We start from the raw sequence: 20,000 nt of genomic DNA, 5'->3' as shown, positions 1-20,000 counted from the left end.
GTCGGCCAGGGCTCCAGTAATGTAGCTGACTGCATGTAGACACACACCACACACTCCACACACACACACACGTTCAGCTTTCTGGTTTTCTGACAAGAGACATCGTGTTTCCCTTTGATCACTGATCTGATGTTTCTGCTGCAAGTAAAGAATAATCAGTATATAACTACACTATAGGGTTCAGCAATCAGAAATGAGGTTCAGTCCTCTGAGTATCCTTGACAGAATTTAGCAGTTTTTCATGTAAAGTGTTCTTGTTTTTCAAAGGCAGAATGACATCAGATACTTGTTGATGCACAAGTTTAAAAATCACTATTTTGTGACTTCAGGACCCAAAGAACAATCGGCAAGAGATGGTTCTGTGTTAGTTTGCATGCGTACAATCAGGGATTCGTGAGCACTAGCAGATGAACTGATGGACTGAATAAAACTTTAGATTGTGCCCAACAGTTTAATGTGATTAAGGCTTGTGCTTTTCACTGCCGAACGTGAAGTTGAACAGCGAGCCAAGAGAGAAGCTCAGAGACACTTGTATATGTTACCGTTGTGTTTTACAAATTTAAAGCTTTTTCTGGCTTGGTTTTGTTGCGTTCATCGTTATACATGATTTAGTTTGGCGTGAAACAATGTTTGCCTTTGAAACAGATCGGTTATACAATGAGGGCACACATTGAGTTTTTATATGTAAGAAGTTTGTTTTGAATTCTGAATATGAAATATTTATTTTGTCTAATGCATTTTTATATATATATATATTTGAGTTCATTTTCAGTGGCATAAGAAACATATGATCATATTCAAGAACTGCTGTTAAAATGTTATTGTTGAAATGTTTTACATTATACTGGTGTCAGATGTTTAACTTGTAACTGTAACAAATATAATATTCATATAATATCTGTGCCGATCCACAAAATAACATCAGTTTTAAGTGCATTTCTGTACCTGCAGATTTAATGCAGTGTATTTGATATTTCTTAAACAAACGTGACCTGTCTTAGGAATGACGCTTTATAGCATATTCACCCATGCTTTACTGTTTTACTCAGTATCCATATATTTATTTCATTCAGTTTTTCCTTGTGTGACTTTCTTTTGTCTTTGTAACAATTAAATGAAACCGAAAACCAGTCTCATTTTCAGTTTTTTCTTTCTAAAACCCTGTGAAGCTCCTGTTTTGTCAAAATTGATAAAACTCAATTTCATGAGCTTTCCATTTTGTTTAAATGTGGATATAATAATCTGAAGTGTTTGTTTACATTCTTTCCTGTAATGCCTTTAGCTAATCTAAACTGATTATCTAACTTCAACCAAATGTCCACTACTGCAGTTAAATGGACAGTGTAGAGTAATTTGCATTTTAGTTTTGTATTTGCTGCTTTTTATTGTTTTCTGACAATTTTCAGCTATAAAAAGGTTAAAGAGTAACACAAAAGGTGAAAGATTTTATTCAAAGTATATTGTCCTAAAATATGTGCTGTTGTAAGACTTATGAAAGATCCTCTTTGGACTTTGGAGTATTTGCACAATGACAAAGGAAAAAGAATTAACAGATGTGTACAGCATCATCAAATCTTGGTTGTGGTGCTGATCGTTTTGAGATCCAGAACTGTCATTAGAATGAATGTTTGCACTCTCCGTTCAATATTTGTCACCTGCAATTCTGAAATTATTCCTGACCCAACAATTCCGTCTTTTTCTCCGTTAGTGCTTTTAAAAAAATTCTGGAACTGCGTTTACTCAAACTATTCGCTAGTGTGTGTGTGAGTGTGTGTAATGATAACTATGTAACCGTCTACTACAGCATCGCATCAGACAGTGCAGTGTAGTCTCACTGACGAAACATTACAGTCATTCATTGCTATAGGACAGGAAGAATTTTATAAACTCGTTAATTCATCTAAATCAACAACATGTATGTTAGACCCTATACCGACTAAACTACAGAAAGAGATGCTTCCAGAAGTCATAGATCCTCATCTTAATATTAATTAATCTTGTCATTTGGACACGTACCGAAAACTTAAGCTGGATATGATTAAACCGCTTGTTAAAAAAACACAACTTGATCCTACAGAATTAGTCAATTACAGGCCGATCTCAAATCTACCTTTTCTGTCAAAGATACTAGAAAAGGCAGTATCCTCACAACTGTGTTCCTTTTCTAGAAAGAAATAGTATATGTGTGTGTGTGTGTGTGTGTGTGTGTGTGTGTGTGTGTGTGTGTGTGTGTGTGTGTGTGTGTGTGTGTGTGTGTGTGTGTGTGTGTGTGTGTGTGTGTGTGTGTGTGTGTGTGTGCTTTTTGATACCAATCTTTCATTTGAAAGTCACGTGTCTAGTATCTTTAAAACTGCATTTTTTCATCTTAAGAATATATCTAAATCACGTCATATGCTCTCATTGACAAATGCGGAACAACTAGTTCATGCGTTCATGACCTCAAGGCTAGATTATTGTAATGCTCTACTGGGTGGTTGCCCTGCACGCTTAATAAACAAACTACAGCTAGTTCAAAATGCAGCCGCTAGAGTTCTTACCAGAACCAGGAAGTACGACCATATTAGCCCGGTTCTGTCAACACTGCATTGGCTCCCTATTAAACATCGTATACATTTTAAAATATTGCTGATTACTTACAAAGCACTAAATGGTTTAGCTCCCCAGTACTTGAGCGAGCTCTTAACGCATTATAGTCCTTCACGTCTATTGCGATCTCAAAACTCCGGCCAGTTGATAATACCTAGAATATATAAATCGACTGCTGGCGGTAGATCCTTTTCCTATTTAGCACCAAAACTTTGGAACAATCTTCCTAACATTGTCGGGGAAGCAGACACAGTCTGTCAGTTCAAAGCTAGACTAAAAACACATCTCTTTGACCTAGCATTCACATAACACTATAGACTTCTATAATTCAATATTAGGCTCCTTAGATTAGGTCAGCCAGAACTGGGAACACTTCCCTTAAATCCTGATGTACTCGTTACATCATAAGAAGGATGATGTCTACGCTAATATTAGTCTCCCTGTTTATCCCGAGGTTTACCGCAGTCCGCTGGATCCAGGCCGTATCCGGATCTGATGAAGGACCAGCGCCTGGACACACACACACACACACACACTCTCACACACACACAGGACCTGCACCTGGACACGACGACAATGCAGTCCTGAAGTGTCACCAGTGTCTCCGCTGTGAAGGCCTCCTTCCCTTTTCTTCTGTACTGATAAACGTTGTCAAGATAATTCTGGGTCACGCGGCTACGCGGAAGCGATAAAAAATTCTGTATTATAAATTTTTCGAGGCTTGTACCTTGGAACCTATTTCATGGTTTGCGTTCTCGAGCACCACCCACTGTTGTGTGTGAATGAGCGGCCGGATCGCATTAAGGGTTTTCTGTTAGAACGGTGTGTGTTAGCGGCCACTAAGTTAATAACTAATGATCTTTACAAGGGAAGTGAATCAATCATAACTAACTTTATCTGGACAATAACTGTATTCTAGATCTGCTGTAAAGCCAAAACAATCTCTGTTACTGTAATCTCCTATTATCACTGTAAAGCTGCTGACAAACTATATTGTTAAAGCGCTGTATAAATGGAGACTTGACTAAAGAAGTTCATAGAGTCATTACTGTTGTGCTGCTTGGGAACGTCTGGGGTTGAAGCTTTTTTTTCATTAATTTAGCAACTGTTTCAAATAAATAACGGTAACCCTAGCCCTAACCCTAGGGTTTTGTTTATTTTCTTCTAATAGGGTTGAAAAATAAGCAGATCTAGCAGTTTTTAAAGCCTCTCTGTACGCAATCGTGCTCTCCTTCCATGAAATGCAAAAAAACTCAAGTTTTTTTTTTCCGGATTCCATTTTGTGACCATATAGAAGATAATGACATGTCATGTGTTTTTGATGTTTGATGTCAAATGAATATGTTGGACTTTAACATGCAGCATCAGATGACCATGTATGTTTTACAGTTTAGTCTTTGGACTTTGATGAAGGTGAAAAGATCCTTCGGTGTGTGATGATGAGCAGATGTCTTGAGAACAGGAGTGTGGGCGTACAGAAGGAATGATAGGAAGATAAACCCGTGTAATGTTGTTTCAAGTTACAGGTTAAAACTGATTCATAGCTAGAATGTTTTTGTTTGTCTTCACCCTCCTTGGTCTCGTCCATTCTGGTAAGTTCACTTATTTTCATATTAACGATAAATCCACACGTGACGCTTTCCATGAATAGGTCTCAAAATATGGTCTGAAACTTTACAAAAAATCAGTTTTCAAAAAGGTTTTGTGGAAAAGAGGTTCATAAACTTTCTGACAATCGTCAAACTAAATAATTTAGAAGATGTTTCAACCATTTTCCCATATGTGGAGACGTACTTAAATACTTTTTAAAAACCCATGTAACTTTTACCAATAAACTTTAAATAATAATTTAACAAAATAAAGTAGGTATTTTAAACAAGAACTAATGCTGGTAGTTGTAAAAAGTAGTGTGAAACAAAAGTGTACCGTATTTGTGCTCCATGTCTTTGCTGTGTTTTATTTCTCAGGGTATGTACATACAGTAAATGGGAAAAATGATGACTCTTTTCTACAGTTGATTTGAACCATGTGTTTATGACACCTACATATTGAGCATTTCAGTAAAACATTAGCAGTGCATATGGCACTCAAGTTTCAGCTTTACATCTCAGTCATGGGACTTTTTATGATAGAAAGTTTGATCATTATTTTTTGCAAGCAGAAATTTTCCCTATGCTGGATATTATAAAACACTATTTGACTTAGAGGAACTGTTTCATGGATTTATTACCCGAGTTCAATCTGTACGGATCACATCTATTCTCTCATTTGTTTTCTTTTTCATTCTTGTCAAGTCAAGTCACCTTTATTTATAAAGCGTTTTTTTACAACACAGTGTTTCAAAGCAGCTTTACGGTGATAACAGGAAAATAATGCAACAAAGTTTGTTTATTAATAGCGAAAATAGTGTCACATTCACAGCTTAAGTAAGTTCAGTGATGGTTCATTTTTGTTGTAAAAAAGTTATTAATTTAGTTAATATATATATATATATATATATATATATATATATATATATATATATATTATATATATATATATATATATATATACAGCCGCTCTGGAGAAAACCGTGATTTCATCGTCCAGCTCTGTTCAGTTCTCATATAATGATCAATGCAGGAGATCAATAATATTGTTGAATATTAAATTAAATGTCCCCAAATAATGAAGCCAAAACTCCATCAGTGACTGAATGGAGAAAAACCTTGGGAGAAACCAGACTCAGTCGCTCAGTTCTCCTCTGTTTTTACACATTTGGCAAACTTTTTTTTTTCAAAGCAACTTACTATTGCATTTCAGGGTACACATTTACATTCTTATCAGTTCTTGCTTTTCCTGACAATCAAACCCATGACCATGGCATTGCAAGCGCCAACGCTCCACTGTTTGAGCTACAGGAAAGCTTATGTCCTCATGTTGTTTCTGATTTAATGAGTAACACAGTGTTTTCTAAAAGGCTTCAGTCAGTGTGAGGAGGGCTGGCGGCCGTACGAGGAGAGATGTTACTTCTTCTCCTCCGACATGAAGCCGTGGCACGAAGCGCTGGAGGATTGTGTCAGCAAGGGCAGTAATCTGATGAGCATCCAGGACATTCATGAGCGGGTGAGACACACACAACAGTAAGACGAGGAAGAGACGACACTGACATGCGTTGGAGAGCTCACTCTTCTGTTGTGTTCAGATGTGGGTCCGGACGCAGATCGGGACCTCCATCTTCTGGATCGGACTGAATGACGTGGCGTCAGAGGGAAATTGGGAATGGAGCGACGGGAGTGTTTTTTATCCCTACCTGTCGTAAGTCAGACATTCACATTTTCAACCCATTTCTTGATGTATTCGTTGTGTTGCTTTGCATTGTGAAAAGATCCTGCTTTTGGGAGTTCTTGCAGGAACGTATTGTTTCTATTTTGAGAAATGGATGCAGAAGTTCCCCACACTGACCCCCAAATATCTTTTCATTTTTAGAGTAGTAATATCTATAGTATATTATATAATTTTCTGTGATTGAACAATTCACACCACCATGACGGCGCTTCTGTGACCTGCAGGTATTGGAGGGAGGGTCAGCCGGATAACTGGGCAGATAATGAGGATTGTGGGCAGGTTCAGGGCGCCAGTGAAGGCCGATGGAACGATGAAACCTGCTCCGCCAGACGGCAGTATATCTGTAAACGAGCAAACCGTACGTGCAATGTATTTACCAGCTCCAGAGATCCCCCACATGTATACCCAGTATATATTGAGTTTACACGTGTCTGTCTCTAGCTAACCCGGCTCCGCTCTGTGACACGGCGAACGGCTGGCAGCTCTTCGGCTCGAACTGCTACAAGCGAAGGGCCGGCGTGCGGAAGAGCTGGACGGCGGCTCGCAGTGACTGTGTCCGAGAGGGCGGAGACCTGGTGTCGGTCACGTCTTCTGAAGAGGAACAGTACATCACTAGCCGTCTGGACCCGTCAGCCTTTGACCTCTGGATCGGGTTTTCCACAATGGTGAGAATCATCAGTGTCCGTGTTAATCTTCTCTGAACATGCACCTCAAGGTCTTCCATAAACAACAAAGACAATAAAGAGCCTGACCAATTCTTTTTTATTTCTTGAAAATAGATTGCTTGGGCAGGACTACACAAGGGCCATGCGTTCGGTCACATGCTAAATAATCATTGCTCACATAGATGCATTGTTTTACACACAGCAGCGCCGCAATCATCTCCTCCTTTTCACAGAAATGCACAACTTTATCCTGTCAAATTCAACCAAATGCCACGACTTTTACCTGGTCGGATGCGAGTACTTCCACGTACCTAAACTGGCCGGAGGGACAACCTGATCTCACGTAAGACAACTTTAAAACTAGTTACGGTACCTGGTTAGTTTTATCAGTATGTTTTTCACTGTCTGGAGAGTCTATGATGATAAAGCATTTTAACGTTCATGTCAATAACTGAAACTGTCACTGTTGGATCTAGTGACAAAGCGAACGGCGTGTGCACTGCTATGATAAAAGAATCAGGAGAGGATTATGGGAAATGGAGAACACATGCCTGCCGTTATGAGCGACCTTACATGTGCAAGAGAGCTTTGAATAGTAAGATTCCTTCTGTTGTGCACTGCAATTCTGTTATTAATGGTAAATATGCATTTAATAATTATAAATATGTTTTGGGTTGAGTGAAAAACGCTCTTTTGTTTCTGTCACTCCAGCCATTTGTCCTCCTGGATGGTTGAGTTTCTCGGGAAACTGTTACTGGTTGGTCAGTAACCAGAATCTCTTGACCAGCTGGTATCTGGCCCAGACCGAGTGCTTTGTCATGGGTGCTAACCTAGTGACCATCAAAAAGTGAGAATACTAGCTGGAAGTTTGAGGGAGATTCGCTTGGGTTGTAATGGGTCACATTCATTGCTCATTTTCAGTGTATGTTTTCATCTCTAGTGAGGCGGAGCAGTTCTTCATTAATGCACAGTTGCCTGATTTTCACCAGGTAGATTTACCTGATCTGTGGATTGGGATTTCAGGTGAGATATTACAGGTTTCACACATATCCAAATGAAGCTCTTCAAATGCTCCCACTGGAGAAACAAACGTTCAGTTTTAGCCCAAAACAAAATCTTGCAAAACAATAAAGATGGTTCTGATCAGAAGTACTATGATCTGTATCAGTTATCTGTATGTGAGCAATCTTTTGATTGATTTATAACACCATCAGATAAGGACCAAGATGGGACATTTAGGTGGGTGGACAAAACTGCAGTTGAGTTTTCAAACTGGAGCCCAAATTTCCCTCAGAATACAGCAAACCAGTGGGACTGTGGCCAGATTTACACCGGTAAGATCAGGAAGACACTCAATGGGTCTCATTCATGAAACACGAGCAGAACGAATTTTTATGTAAATCATGTGTAAAGTGGTTCTGGCGTAAATTTTCGGATTCATTAAAATGTTCGTATTTTCCAAATGTTAGTTGGTACGCAAGAAATCTACACCTGCTCCCAGCCACGCGTAAATAGTGCGCTTAACACCCGAACGTTTTGCTCATTAATAAGGCTCCATTTTAATTCACCTTAATCGGATACATATTTACACAGCATTTTGAAAAAATATTATGTATAGTAATTACATACGTTTTCTCTTATTATGAGAGCCAGTAATAGCATCTGCGATGGTGGTCCTTCTCCAGTTTTAATACGATTTTTCCGAAGTGAACTAATTAGTTTTTTACTCTCAAGCTTAATGTCGAACCAATTTCTTCTCACTTCTGGGAATGTTCCCTAACCCTAACCCTTTTTTTAGGACCCGATACGCCACTATGTACGCTTGAAAATAAAATGTGGCGTTTTGAATGAACTTCTGATAATAAAACTTCAATTTCTGCATCTGAGAAATTTTTCTTTTTCATTCGCATTTATGTCATAATATGATGCCCATATATAGTTGTCAGTCGGATTTATTGGGCGGGATTTAAGGTAATTGAGAATGAGCGTGCACGCGCATCCCATTTACGACTGTTTGGAATTTATTAACACACACACACATTTCACGATCACATCTGACGTTTACGAAGTATTTGTGAATCAGAAGAAGCGTTTTCGGGAAGGTCTCTTTACGCGCAGATCACTCGCATATTTACAAGTATATTTACGAATGTTTCATGAATGAGACCCAAGGTCACAATGTCAGCTTCAAAACATTTTCTTGAAAATCTGAGCTGAATCAGTTTTTCTTTCTTGTATTAGGAAATTATGCTGGAAAGTGGGAAAGTACCAACTGCTTTAAAAATCTTGGATACATTTGCAAGATGCCAGGAGGACAGAATGTGAAGCCCACTGCAGCTCCAGGTGAAAGTCCCACACTCTCGTTTAATCTGAAGGAACAGCGGTTAGTGTGTATGTTCAGGCTGACACAAGCATTCGCATGATGCCATCCAGTCACGATCTGCAGTGACATGATGAACTTACTGACTGGTGTTTGGCTTCGGGTCAGGGTTAGGGTCAGGGTTAACTCCTGCAGAGTTTAGTTCCAACCCGCTCCAACTCAGATAAGCCTGAAGGACTTAATTACCTGGATGCGGTGTGTTAGATTATGGTTGAAGCTAGATAGTGTGCTTGACTTGAAGCGGCGCCGTGCGGGCTGACCGGTGTATGACATCAGAGTACCGCAAGAGACGTCACACACTGATCGCACGACACAGCTAAACTCTGAAGGGCTGTAGCGTTCAGGAACTTTGTTTTGCAGCCCTGGCTTAGTTTTTTTTTTTTTACATTGGACTGAACAGACCAATGAAATGTGAAAGCAGTTCAATTAGAATAGTTGAAATGGTGTCAGTGTTGTGTTGTTCCTGATACTGTGCTGTGCATTTACTGAATGAGCACTGTGCCACTGTTTGTCCGACTGTTTGTACTGTATTTTACTTTCTTTTTTTTACTCTAAACTGTTTTAATTATTCTTATTTCTGTTGATTATTTTAATTTGCTATATACATAAACTTGCCTTGCCGTGATACATTTGAAGTTGGAGGTTCATTGAATGTTTTACTGCAGATTCACACTGTGATGAAGGCTATCTGCTCTTCGGTGAACACTGCTATCACTTTGAGACCGAAACAGTGAAGACTTGGCAGAACGCAGAAAGTTACTGTGTGGCTCAAAACGGACACCTCGTCAGCATCCACGACCAGGAGACCGTCAGTTTTCTGACAGGTACGACGGCAGACACAACGACCTCTCTAAAACAATTGATCATTTTGGAGTTTCTCCAACAGTTTTTTTCTCACAAAATAATTATATGTGAAAAATGAATATATATTTGAAAACATAATGTTTGTAATATAAAGTATTAGAGTTATTTGTTTCAATAGGTTCTTGTTATCTAGTAAAAAAAAAACAAAGTAGGTCAAATTTATATTGAAATACAGAGAATTGTCAAATGTTCAAGCGTCACCGTACATGACGTCTTGTTTCTCTGATCTCACAGCACACATGAGCAGGTCTTCCTGGGTGGGTCTTAATGACATCGACAGAGAGGGAACGTATGTGTGGACCGACGGAACTCAAGCAGTAAGTTATCAGACCTTAAACTTCATCAAATGAACCAGTACGTCTGACTGAGGAAGCTTCTGGTGCCTACCTGAGAAATGCTAAACACTATTTTGAGTTAAATCCTGTCCCTTGAGAACGGACACTGGTTCTGGATGCAATCATTTAAAGCTTTATTTTGAGCATGTGTGAACAGCAGTTCCTCTGCTCTCGGTAGGACTTCCTTCCCTGGGAGGCGAACCAGCCCGATAACTGGCAGGGTAATGAAGACTGCGTTCACATTCGAGGAACTGAGCACCAGGATACAGGGAAAATCAACGACCTGCCCTGCACAGCCACTTTCCCTTTCATCTGCCAGAAAGGTGGGAGCTTTTCCTGTTTGATCAGTCTTTTAATTAATTGGTTCATTTTATTGTTTACAGATATTTTTCAATGCATTGTTTTAGTGAAATATTGATTTATCTTGATTTTTATTTTGCAGCCAAAGGTCAAGGGCCACCCGCACCCCCAACAGCCGGTCCAGGTACAGATTATATAATAAACGTATACAAATCCTGAAAATCGTTAACCCCTTAGTGTTTGCACAGATTTTAGGATCCAGAAAAATTTAAATCTAATAATACTAGGAAAAATCATGTGCACAACACGGTAAGATGTTCTTTTTCTATTTAATGCCAAAAATGCTCTTTGGTTACGGTGGAGAAGTGTTTTCACGCTTGTTTCCAGTTTTACTTCCGGTACATTTCTGTCTCTTCGCATCTGGCTGTAAGTGTCTAATCGTTCCGCTCTTGAATTTGTTATTTAATTTGCTGCCTCTGTCAGGCTGGACTGCGAAGTGCGGATCCTGGGTCGCTGACCCGTTTAATGATTACTGCTACCTGTTCACTTCTCTGTCCATGAGAAAGTGGGCTGATGCTCGAGCAGACTGTGTGAATCAGGGTGGAGATCTGATCAGCATCACTGAGCCGTTTGAACAGGGCTTCATCCAAGGTAAGTATGCTGACACAGTTATATTCGGAGTTACAGAATGGACTTTTCCAGACCCGTTTCACTCACTTCTGACATTCACGCACACAGCTCAGATCCAGGCGGTTCCCACGGGAGTCTCTCTGTGGATGGGAGCTCATGACTCCATCACCGAGGGCGGCTGGACGTGGACAGACGGTTCTCCCTTCCGCTATATAAACTGGGCTGCAGGTGATGCTGACACAAGCTTTACGATGAGATAATAAAGCACCGTTTAAGCGTTTTGTTTCATTTATCCAGATTCACTTTAAATGGAGAAAATAATCTGCACCTTTAATTTACTGTTAAAGGAAACCCTGATGATTATTACAATGAAGACTGCCTGTCCATTTTGATCAACTCTGGAGCGTGGAATGACGATAACTGTGAGAATAAGAGAGGATATATCTGCAAGCGTCGTGGTATGTTCTGCTGCCCTGTTCATGCCCACAGACATTATATGTACTGAGGTATTGATGCCGGTTAGAAAATATGTCTTCTCTCTTTTCAGGGAACACACCCGAGCCTCCTCCGCCACATGACGGTATGTTCGGCTTCTTTGTTTCGTGAGACTCGCATGTCTAGAGACTTTGAGTTTTTGCTTGTCTTATTCTAGGTTTCTACACCGCATACACCTGTCAGGACTCCAGCTTGGTCCTTCACTGCTCCCAGAACAGCGTCATCAACATCCAGTCGGCTTTTTACGGGCGCCGCAGTGACAAGATCTGCCCGTATGGAGACGGAACCTCTGGTAAATCGCAGTACTAAGAGTGTAAATGAGTAAGTTTGAATAATTCGTACAGTATTTCTGATGTACTGATGAACTTTCAGGTGTGTGCACTGTTGAGGGCACGCTGGCTCTGGCCAGGAAGAGCTGCGATAACAGAGAGTTCTGTTTTCTGTTCGCACACGCCGATACTGACCCCTGCCCCACCGTCTACAAATACCTGGAGGTGGTTTTCAGCTGCGAGCAAAACGGTGAGAGAAAACCTGTGTATGAACGAAATGACAAGACATCTGTTTTTACGTGACATCATCCCAATTAAATACAGGTTTAGATGAAGAGGGAGAAATAGAACTTCTAATACAGTATTATATGTTACAGTAGATGATCTTGATGAGTATGTTTGCTTTCAGTGTGTTTGAGAGGGTTAGGTGTGGAGGATGGAAACATCTCGAATTCAATGCTCTCAGCATCATCATCTCTCAGTGGAAAAGGACCAGATAAAGTTCGTCTGAAAGGGAACTCCTGCTGGATGCCCTCTGCTTCTGGTCTGTCTCCTTAACATTTGCATCACCCATAATAAGGCTTTAGGTATATGACGAGGAAACCAGAAAGCAGACCTTCTGTCTGATGTTCAAGCTCACCCTGTGTGTTTCAGCCAACTCCTGGATTCAGGTGGATTTGGGTCAGCTGAAGAAGATCACCGGGGTCGTCATTCAGGGCTGCCCATCGACAGATCACTGGGTCACTAAGTTTAAGATCCAGACCAGCTCAGACGGCCTGAACTGGAATGACTACAGCAGTGACGGAGGGGTAAACAGACACACACACACACACTCTCACACTAATAGTTGTTCGGAGGAGCATCTATGCATCTATCTGTGAAAATATAGTTTATGCAATGCTGATAGTGATTCTGTCACAGGAGTATCTGGGTTCTGTGGACAGGACGACTCCAGAGACGCGCTTGTTAGGGACGCCGATCTCCGCTCAGTCCGTTCGGGTTCTGCCACTGCAGTGGAACGGTCAAGCAGGATTGCGGCTGGACGTTCTGGGGTGCGTGCCGGACTGTGAGTTCAACACAAGATCTTTTAAACTGAAATAGAACTGTAACTAATCCGTAATGTGTAGCAACTAAACTAATGTTTTCAGTGTGTATTAAAACAATCTGTTTCTTCTTTTTTGGGGGTTGTTGCTGTTTCTTCAGATGCCGTTTCTTGCAGTGCAAAACCCAACCTGGACCACTCCATAGACAGAATGACGTAATTATTGAGTCTCTGAATGTCTGAAACGCTGGTTCTCCTGGTTCATCCTCCAGCACTGCACATCTGGTGTCTCCATTATTTAACACACCTGATCAGCTTGTTAACAGAGCAATAACCCTAACACTGGACACAGAGAATGCTGTGGAATAACAAATACTCACCTAAATCCTTCAATACTGCATGTTGAAGAATAAATGTTTTAGATTTATTTTTTACTTTGAATCACATTCAAAAGCATTTCTCTTTGTGTTCTTGTTCATTTCAGGGTTCACTGCCCTGCTGGTTGTGCCAGAGAGACGTATTCGGTGTTCGGGACAGAGATGTATCGCGGGGTATGAGTATAATAAATTATAACCTGACCCCTTGATTCTAGTGTAAGCCCTGACCACGTACAGTACACATGAACCAAACGTTTCAGTTGAGGATTTTTCTTATGAATCAGGACTCTAATATCTGTGCGGCTGCGATCCACGCCGGAGTGGTTCTGAATGACATTGGAGGAGACTGTACTCTGCTCAAAGCTGACGGGCAGAACTTTTACAGTGGATCCACCAAGAACGGCATTGTTTCCAGACAGTAAGTCACCTCAGCCTTCTCTGAAACACCTGCTGACGAGTCAGATGTAGTGTGAAATATGCTATGTGATGTGTTTCAGGTTTGAAGGGCTTTACTCTGTGTCCTACCACTTTACTGATGGAGGTGAGACAGTCTTTGAGTCTTCTAACTAGCCTCACCATCATTAAATACTGCAGCGCTCTGAATGGTGTGTCTCTTTCAGAGCTTAGGTGTTCTGGTCCAGACTGGTACGAGTTTGGAGAGTTCTGCTATAAGCCGTTTGAAGAGAAGAAGACGTGGCATAGCGCGCGGACGGCCTGCAGGCAGCTGGGAGCCGATCTGGCGTCGATCATGTCCATGACAGAGCAGAGCTGGCTGGAGAGTTACCTGTATCTGGGTACGTGGGTTTATTGGCTTGTTTGGGTACAAATAGACACCAATTATGATTGAAATCGCAGCTAGATCCTTTTCAGCCTCCTTTTTTGGCTCGTTAAGCTGCGTCGCGTGTTTCCATGTACTGGGAAGCTTGTAACAAAATACACAAGTGCTCACAGGAGACGCATTTGAACATACAGTACATACCCAAGTAAACATGTGTCTGAGATTGTAAAGACTTTCCTCTTTGTCCCGTAAAACAGCCACCAGTGACGTGTGGATCGGTCTGAATGATCTGGGCTTCTCAGGTTTGTTCTCGTGGTCAGATCATCACGAGGTCACGTTCACATACTGGGCTCCCGGAGAACCCAACAACCACTTGGGCTTCAACGAGGACTGTGTGGAGATGTTCCATCAGGTACTGCACTCCGTTCACTGTCAAACACACGTCTAGAATTAAACACTGGAGCATGAATGTCAGTACAATGCTTTGTGTCTCAGACCGGCCGATGGAATGACGTCACCTGCACGGAGTTAAACACCTACATCTGTAAAATGCCCAAAGGTCACTATCCTCTGCCCTCCGTCCAGCCCACCATCTACGGCTGTCCTCAGGTCAGTCCTGCGCGCTCGAGGGATACAGCAGTGACTCTGAGCCTGTCCCTAACCCTAACCTAACCCTAACCCAGTGTCTGTTCTGCAGGGCTGGGATGTCTTTGAATATTCGTGCTATTGGTTTGAAGAAGCTGCTAGAAGCCGCGAAGAAGCCAAAGTGTTCTGTGAGAGTCGAAACAGCACTCTGCTGCATATCATGGACCTGTGAGTGTGTGTGTGTGCTCGTTTACAGCCATGAACTGCTTCTGTACCAGTATAGCTGTAGTAACTGAGCTGCTGTTGCACTGTGCAGGTATGAACAGGCTCACTTTACAGCTCTGATGGGCCGATACTCTGGTGACTGGTGGATCGGGCTGCGGGCGAGAGGAGGCGACGCGGGAGTCGACTATTACTGGGACAACAACGCTTTATTAACTTACACCAACTGGGGCCGCAACGAGCCGAGTAAATCAACTGAACTTTTCTGTCCTAGATGTCACACCTGTGTGATGTTTAGACTTCAAGACAAATAACATCATAATTCATAAACCAATCAGACTTTATTGTATCTCTAGATAACCATGCTGGATCATGTGTCACTATGACGACGGCACCGCTGGCAGGATTCTGGAATAACAAGCAGTGTGAAGAATCATTTCCGTTTGTGTGCGAAGCTCCCAGGAACGGCATCTCTCCGCCGACACCCGCTCCGACTCCGCCGCCGGTGACGGGATGTGACAGCGGCTGGGGTGGAGAGCCTCACTTCAGAAACTGCTACAGGGTGATTCAGTTTCGTCTTTTAACGGCTATGGTTACATGCACACCAGAAACCCAAGCTAATAAATCTAAGTGTACTGCAGGCCAAGTGTGTAATTGCCTTATTATTGGGCTAAAGATACTGGTGTATAATGTTAGAGGGAAAATAGACAAGACATTGACTCCTGTTTTACAGGTCCTTCATTTTATTGGATGCGATGGTCTGGATGATCAAGATTGAATCTTTAGTGGCTTTGTTGACATTGTCAGTCAAATAACATAAACGACATTCTCCGGTTAGACAGAGAGAGAGAGTGGGTGTGTTTCAGAGAGAATATCCAGGATGAGCTGTTTTCAAACGTGGTGAATGTTAAAATACATGTTCCGTGTTTTAAATGTCTTCTCGTTGATCTATTTGTGTTTGTGCTTCTGCAGTTGTTCACAGTGGACTTTCCCCAGAAGAAGAGCTGGCAGGCGGCTAGAGACGACTGTCTCTCCCGCGGCGCCGATCTGGTCAGCATCCACAATCCCGCGGAGGAAATTTTCCTCTCCAGCTATTCGAAGGGAAAGACCAAGTGGATCGGACTGAGCGTCAGCCTGGTGGAGGGAGGTTTGTTTGCTTACTGTTGATTCGCTCAAGTAAATAATACTTAGTTTGGCACAGCTAACCTGTGTCTAACCGTCCTTCTCCAAGGTTACCACTGGAGTGACGGGACGCCTGTCAGTCACACAAACTGGGGCCACGGTGAACCGAATAATCACAATGGGCAAGAAAACTGTGTGGAGATGGTGACCACCGACAACGGGACGTCCTGGTGGAACGACCTGAATTGCGACGCCCACCAGGACTGGATTTGCATGATTGCGAAAGGAAAGAAACCGATTATACCACCGGTGCCTCCATCCCCCGTTCCAGGTAACTATAGAAGCTTTTCTGACCAATGAAAAGCTTTGTGTGCTCCATTTCTGTGGCCTGAGTTCGTGTATGGAAAATATGTTTAGGAACTTGAAAACTATTACATTGCGAAATCTGAGAAAGGACGGTTTGTATTGTAAAATAGGTGTTTGTTTATTTTCTTTCAGCTCCAGAGTGCGGATCGAACCCGGGCTGGAGGAAGAACAATGGCATCTGCTATTACTATAATGACTCCGATATCGTGGACTTTCACCTGGCTCTTGTGAGATGTTATGAAGAAAAAGCTCAGTTGGTGTCTATCGCTGATGAAGCCGAGCAGTCTTACGTGGTCAGCCTGGTACGGCTTCAGTTTTTCTCTTGCTCCAGGCTTTTGAATGTTTGATCAATGATGCTTTTGTTTTCTTCTCTGTCAAGCATTAGTGAGGTTTGGATGGTTGTAATGGTCAGTCTTTCTTGATCTTGTTGGTCAGGTTGGCACCGGTCAGGCGGCGGCAGCCTGGATTGGCATGAGAATGTTCGGGGTTGCGGGTGGAGAGTATCTGTAAGTTTTAAAACATTTGAGTGTTATTAGTGCTTGTCTTTAACATACTCTTCGGCATGACGGTCAGCTGTTTCTCCGTGCAGGTGGACTGATCTGTCTCCGGTGACGTATGTGCACTGGGGTCCTGGAGAGCCCAACGACGCCAACGGAGAAGAACAGTGTGTCCAGATGAACAGACATCCAGGTGCAGTTCATGCACAATTATTATTTCATGCTAGACCCTGCATTTAATGTACATGCTATTGTACTTCATTTTGACATGCCTTATAAATATTGAACTTTACTAAAATTATTATTATTGATATTCTTATTTTATGGCTGAAAACCCCTAACATCATCTCCTTTCTTGGTTTATCATAATGCTGCCATTTCATTTGTTTCTTTTAATGGATGCTTCTGTAACAAATGACCAATATCAATAGATATTGTATACACATGAGAATTATAAACTATTTCTGAAATCAGTACAAGAAATACATTGTGAACAACAAGAAAAAAAATACACAATCCAAAAGGAGTATGTGTAATTGTGATGCTTAAAAACCATGATTCGTTTAAAAAAATGACAGATGTGGATCACACAGACTTCATATTCTTGTGTTACTTGTACATTTATCAAGTGTAGCTGTATATTTATTTATTGATGTTTTGAGTGTTCGAGTTCAAAGTGGTTTAAATGTGAACGTTTTCTTTTTTTCAATAGGTTCATGGAATGATGCCAACTGTGGACGTGCCAGCGCTGGTTATGTGTGTAAAAAATATCCAGGAAATGACCACACGCCTCCGCCTCCAACGGCATCATGGGAAGGAAACTGTCCCGAGGGTACATCTGATATAAAGCAACATACATGAATCAAGGGCAGGCTAATCTGGTGATGGTTCAGTGATTTTTGAAGACGTTGTGGTTTTTATTCTCCCAGGATGGATGAAATTCCGCAACAAATGCTACATCTTCAAAGGAAAGCACCACCATCAGTCTGAGATCGAGGCCAACTGGACTTCTGCGCGGGACTGGTGCCGACAGCAGGGCGGAGATCTCGCCGTCATCGATGATCAAAACGAAAATGGTACTTCACGAGATCTCATAATAATCTACAGTATTTGTCAATATGATTTCAATTGTAAAAAGAGCTTTAAGTACATTGTTTGCAAGGTGAGCCCTAAATTTAAATTTTTCTTTTTATCATGATGTCTAAACCTTCAGGAAACGCAAGTCTAGTTTATGTTCAAATTTCTCCAGATTTTGTGGCCAGTTATCTCAGGGATCTGGTGGTGCCAGTTTGGATTGGTTTATCCGATATGCTGCATGAAGGGAAGTTTGCCTGGAGTGATGGAGTCAGTCCGGTCTTGTACACAAACTGGGCCGATAAGGAGCCAAACAACGCTGACGGGCAGGTGAGAACATCCATATGGGGACCAAATTCAGAATTTGACAACTGGATTTTTTCAATTCATGAGTTGGAATTTGAATCAAATTTGCCAAATCAAATTCAAGATGTTGACAGGAAGTGGAATTTATTTCTCCATCTCTGTTTGCCTGTCTGGCCTATAAAACCTGAAGACTTGAGACTTTTCTGCCCATCTTTCAAATTATGTCTTCATTTAATTAAGATTAAAAAATAGTTAGTTACTTAAATTGAATTTACTTAAATTGAATTTAACCTTCAATTCAGTTACTTCATTCACTTCTGTTCCCCAAAAATGAATTGGCAATCTCAATGATACTGATGACTGAACTATGATAGAATGAATGTCAATTGTTATAGTATTTTATGAGAGCTGAAGTGAGATGATGCAGAACTCTGGTGTCTTTCTCTCAGGAACACTGTACTTCAATCACCCATAATCACCTGGTCACGGGCCGCTGGAACGATGAGGGATGTGACCACGAGCGAGGATGGGTGTGCTCTAGGAAGAAATGTACTTACATCTTCATTTTCAAATCTACTGTGTGAGACTAAACGGTGCTAGTCATGTGTTCCAGGCTCCAGGAACAGGGCTGGGAAACATGACAAGTTTAACCCTTTATGACCTGCCATAGAACAATTCCGTCAGAGTATATCTTTGTATTTTTACATGCTGTGCTGTCATTCTTTTGAGCATTTTCATATGCTATACATCACTTGCTCTCCTTACTCTCCCAATTTGAAGGCTATGTTTGTAATAAATCAATAGTATCTAGATAAATATCTCAAAAGTACAATAAACAAAAAGAAAAACAATTTAAAAAAAAATTCTACATACTTTATTCAATACAAAAAATGAATAAATGTCAACCTCAAACTTGTCAATGTGAAAAACGTGCATAAAACAATTTAAAACTATACAGAATTGATATGAACTGTTTACATAAATTTGTTTTTAAGATACACTCATTTTTACACTCATTCAAAAAAAGGGGGGGGGAAATGCCATGTAAAATATTCAATTACATTTGTGGTCAAACAGATAACATTTTGCTTTTGAATATTGATTGAACATTGAATTGGTTAAAATATAAAATAAATAGACCCTGTCAGAACAAAAAAAAAAACGGAATCTGGAGCCGATGAGCAGACGGAGAGTTCATCGTCATCGGACGCAAATAGTATTTCCAAACCCTCCGCGTCCGTGTACTTTCGTTTAGACATAACGTTGCGTGTGCGTGTGTTTGTGTGTGTGTGTGTGTATGTGTGAATGTGCTTGTATTTGTGAGTGTCTAAAGGAGAAAGAAATGATAAAATGAAGCAATGGTAAAAAGACAATAACGATAAGAAGGAATATATAGCAAATGGGAGTCAAACGGGAGTCAAACGCATGGTCAAATGACGCAGCTTGTGACGTCACAACATGCGACACACCCTGGGGTCATAGTGCACAGAACGTGATATGTCAATGGGCCATCGGAAGACGTAACTATCAATTGCAGATCTACAGAACATGTGTGTAAAGACATGCAATTCATTTTTGTGGTTTTTTTTTAAACGCATATTACGCAATTTGTACAGATTCATTAGAGGGTGAAAACAACGCAACATGAGCATGTTGGAGGCTTGATCTGAACATGTTACTTCTCTGGTTTTGTATGCAAAAAGAATGATTGAGCTAGCCATTTGGTTTCAGTTTCTATAGGCTCTTAAACAGACACACGCAAACGGTCTTAGAGGGTTAA

At 41.2% G+C, this 20,000-nt stretch overlaps 2 protein-coding genes across 2 annotated transcripts in view; both read left to right on the top strand.

Annotated features, from left to right (window-relative positions):
• klhl8 (kelch-like family member 8) overlaps nucleotides 1–1,130 on the top strand; it is a 26,567-nt gene extending 25,437 nt beyond the window's left edge. Inside the window, exon 10 of the mRNA XM_077240500.1 lies at nucleotides 1–1,130. This exon is cut by the window's left edge and continues 85 nt beyond it. Within this exon, the coding sequence (XP_077096615.1) occupies nucleotides 1–39 (39 nt within the window). The 3' untranslated portion in view covers nucleotides 40–1,130.
• A 4,311-nt stretch (nucleotides 1,131–5,441) lies between these two features.
• Nucleotides 5,442–20,000, top strand: part of LOC143748457 (uncharacterized) — a 16,698-nt gene continuing 2,139 nt past the window's right edge. The window contains exons 1-42 of the mRNA XM_077240499.1: nucleotides 5,442–5,691; nucleotides 5,771–5,883; nucleotides 6,138–6,271; nucleotides 6,355–6,578; nucleotides 6,812–6,921; nucleotides 7,055–7,173; nucleotides 7,290–7,425; nucleotides 7,519–7,601; nucleotides 7,793–7,912; nucleotides 8,820–8,921; nucleotides 9,624–9,782; nucleotides 10,057–10,139; nucleotides 10,336–10,480; nucleotides 10,600–10,641; nucleotides 10,941–11,108; nucleotides 11,196–11,315; nucleotides 11,435–11,545; nucleotides 11,635–11,667; nucleotides 11,740–11,874; nucleotides 11,955–12,101; nucleotides 12,261–12,395; nucleotides 12,506–12,660; nucleotides 12,773–12,917; nucleotides 13,055–13,109; nucleotides 13,378–13,444; nucleotides 13,555–13,688; nucleotides 13,768–13,811; nucleotides 13,891–14,064; nucleotides 14,306–14,460; nucleotides 14,544–14,657; nucleotides 14,746–14,861; nucleotides 14,950–15,101; nucleotides 15,212–15,417; nucleotides 15,828–16,002; nucleotides 16,087–16,308; nucleotides 16,476–16,645; nucleotides 16,779–16,849; nucleotides 16,933–17,033; nucleotides 17,553–17,672; nucleotides 17,770–17,916; nucleotides 18,090–18,244; nucleotides 18,670–18,769. Of these exons, the coding sequence (XP_077096614.1) occupies nucleotides 5,611–5,691; nucleotides 5,771–5,883; nucleotides 6,138–6,271; nucleotides 6,355–6,578; nucleotides 6,812–6,921; nucleotides 7,055–7,173; nucleotides 7,290–7,425; nucleotides 7,519–7,601; nucleotides 7,793–7,912; nucleotides 8,820–8,921; nucleotides 9,624–9,782; nucleotides 10,057–10,139; nucleotides 10,336–10,480; nucleotides 10,600–10,641; nucleotides 10,941–11,108; nucleotides 11,196–11,315; nucleotides 11,435–11,545; nucleotides 11,635–11,667; nucleotides 11,740–11,874; nucleotides 11,955–12,101; nucleotides 12,261–12,395; nucleotides 12,506–12,660; nucleotides 12,773–12,917; nucleotides 13,055–13,109; nucleotides 13,378–13,444; nucleotides 13,555–13,688; nucleotides 13,768–13,811; nucleotides 13,891–14,064; nucleotides 14,306–14,460; nucleotides 14,544–14,657; nucleotides 14,746–14,861; nucleotides 14,950–15,101; nucleotides 15,212–15,417; nucleotides 15,828–16,002; nucleotides 16,087–16,308; nucleotides 16,476–16,645; nucleotides 16,779–16,849; nucleotides 16,933–17,033; nucleotides 17,553–17,672; nucleotides 17,770–17,916; nucleotides 18,090–18,244; nucleotides 18,670–18,769 (5,278 nt within the window). The 5' untranslated portion in view covers nucleotides 5,442–5,610. The remainder of the gene's footprint in view (nucleotides 5,692–5,770; nucleotides 5,884–6,137; nucleotides 6,272–6,354; nucleotides 6,579–6,811; nucleotides 6,922–7,054; nucleotides 7,174–7,289; nucleotides 7,426–7,518; nucleotides 7,602–7,792; nucleotides 7,913–8,819; nucleotides 8,922–9,623; nucleotides 9,783–10,056; nucleotides 10,140–10,335; nucleotides 10,481–10,599; nucleotides 10,642–10,940; nucleotides 11,109–11,195; nucleotides 11,316–11,434; nucleotides 11,546–11,634; nucleotides 11,668–11,739; nucleotides 11,875–11,954; nucleotides 12,102–12,260; nucleotides 12,396–12,505; nucleotides 12,661–12,772; nucleotides 12,918–13,054; nucleotides 13,110–13,377; nucleotides 13,445–13,554; nucleotides 13,689–13,767; nucleotides 13,812–13,890; nucleotides 14,065–14,305; nucleotides 14,461–14,543; nucleotides 14,658–14,745; nucleotides 14,862–14,949; nucleotides 15,102–15,211; nucleotides 15,418–15,827; nucleotides 16,003–16,086; nucleotides 16,309–16,475; nucleotides 16,646–16,778; nucleotides 16,850–16,932; nucleotides 17,034–17,552; nucleotides 17,673–17,769; nucleotides 17,917–18,089; nucleotides 18,245–18,669; nucleotides 18,770–20,000) is intronic.

Source organism: Siphateles boraxobius, unplaced genomic scaffold, assembly GCF_051911475.1.
Source record: "Siphateles boraxobius isolate OS27281-9 unplaced genomic scaffold, OSU_SipBor_1 235, whole genome shotgun sequence".
Taxonomy (NCBI): domain Eukaryota; kingdom Metazoa; phylum Chordata; class Actinopteri; order Cypriniformes; family Leuciscidae; genus Siphateles; species Siphateles boraxobius.
Note: the sequence above shows the minus strand (reverse complement) of the source record. Positions and strands in the feature narration are given on the sequence as shown.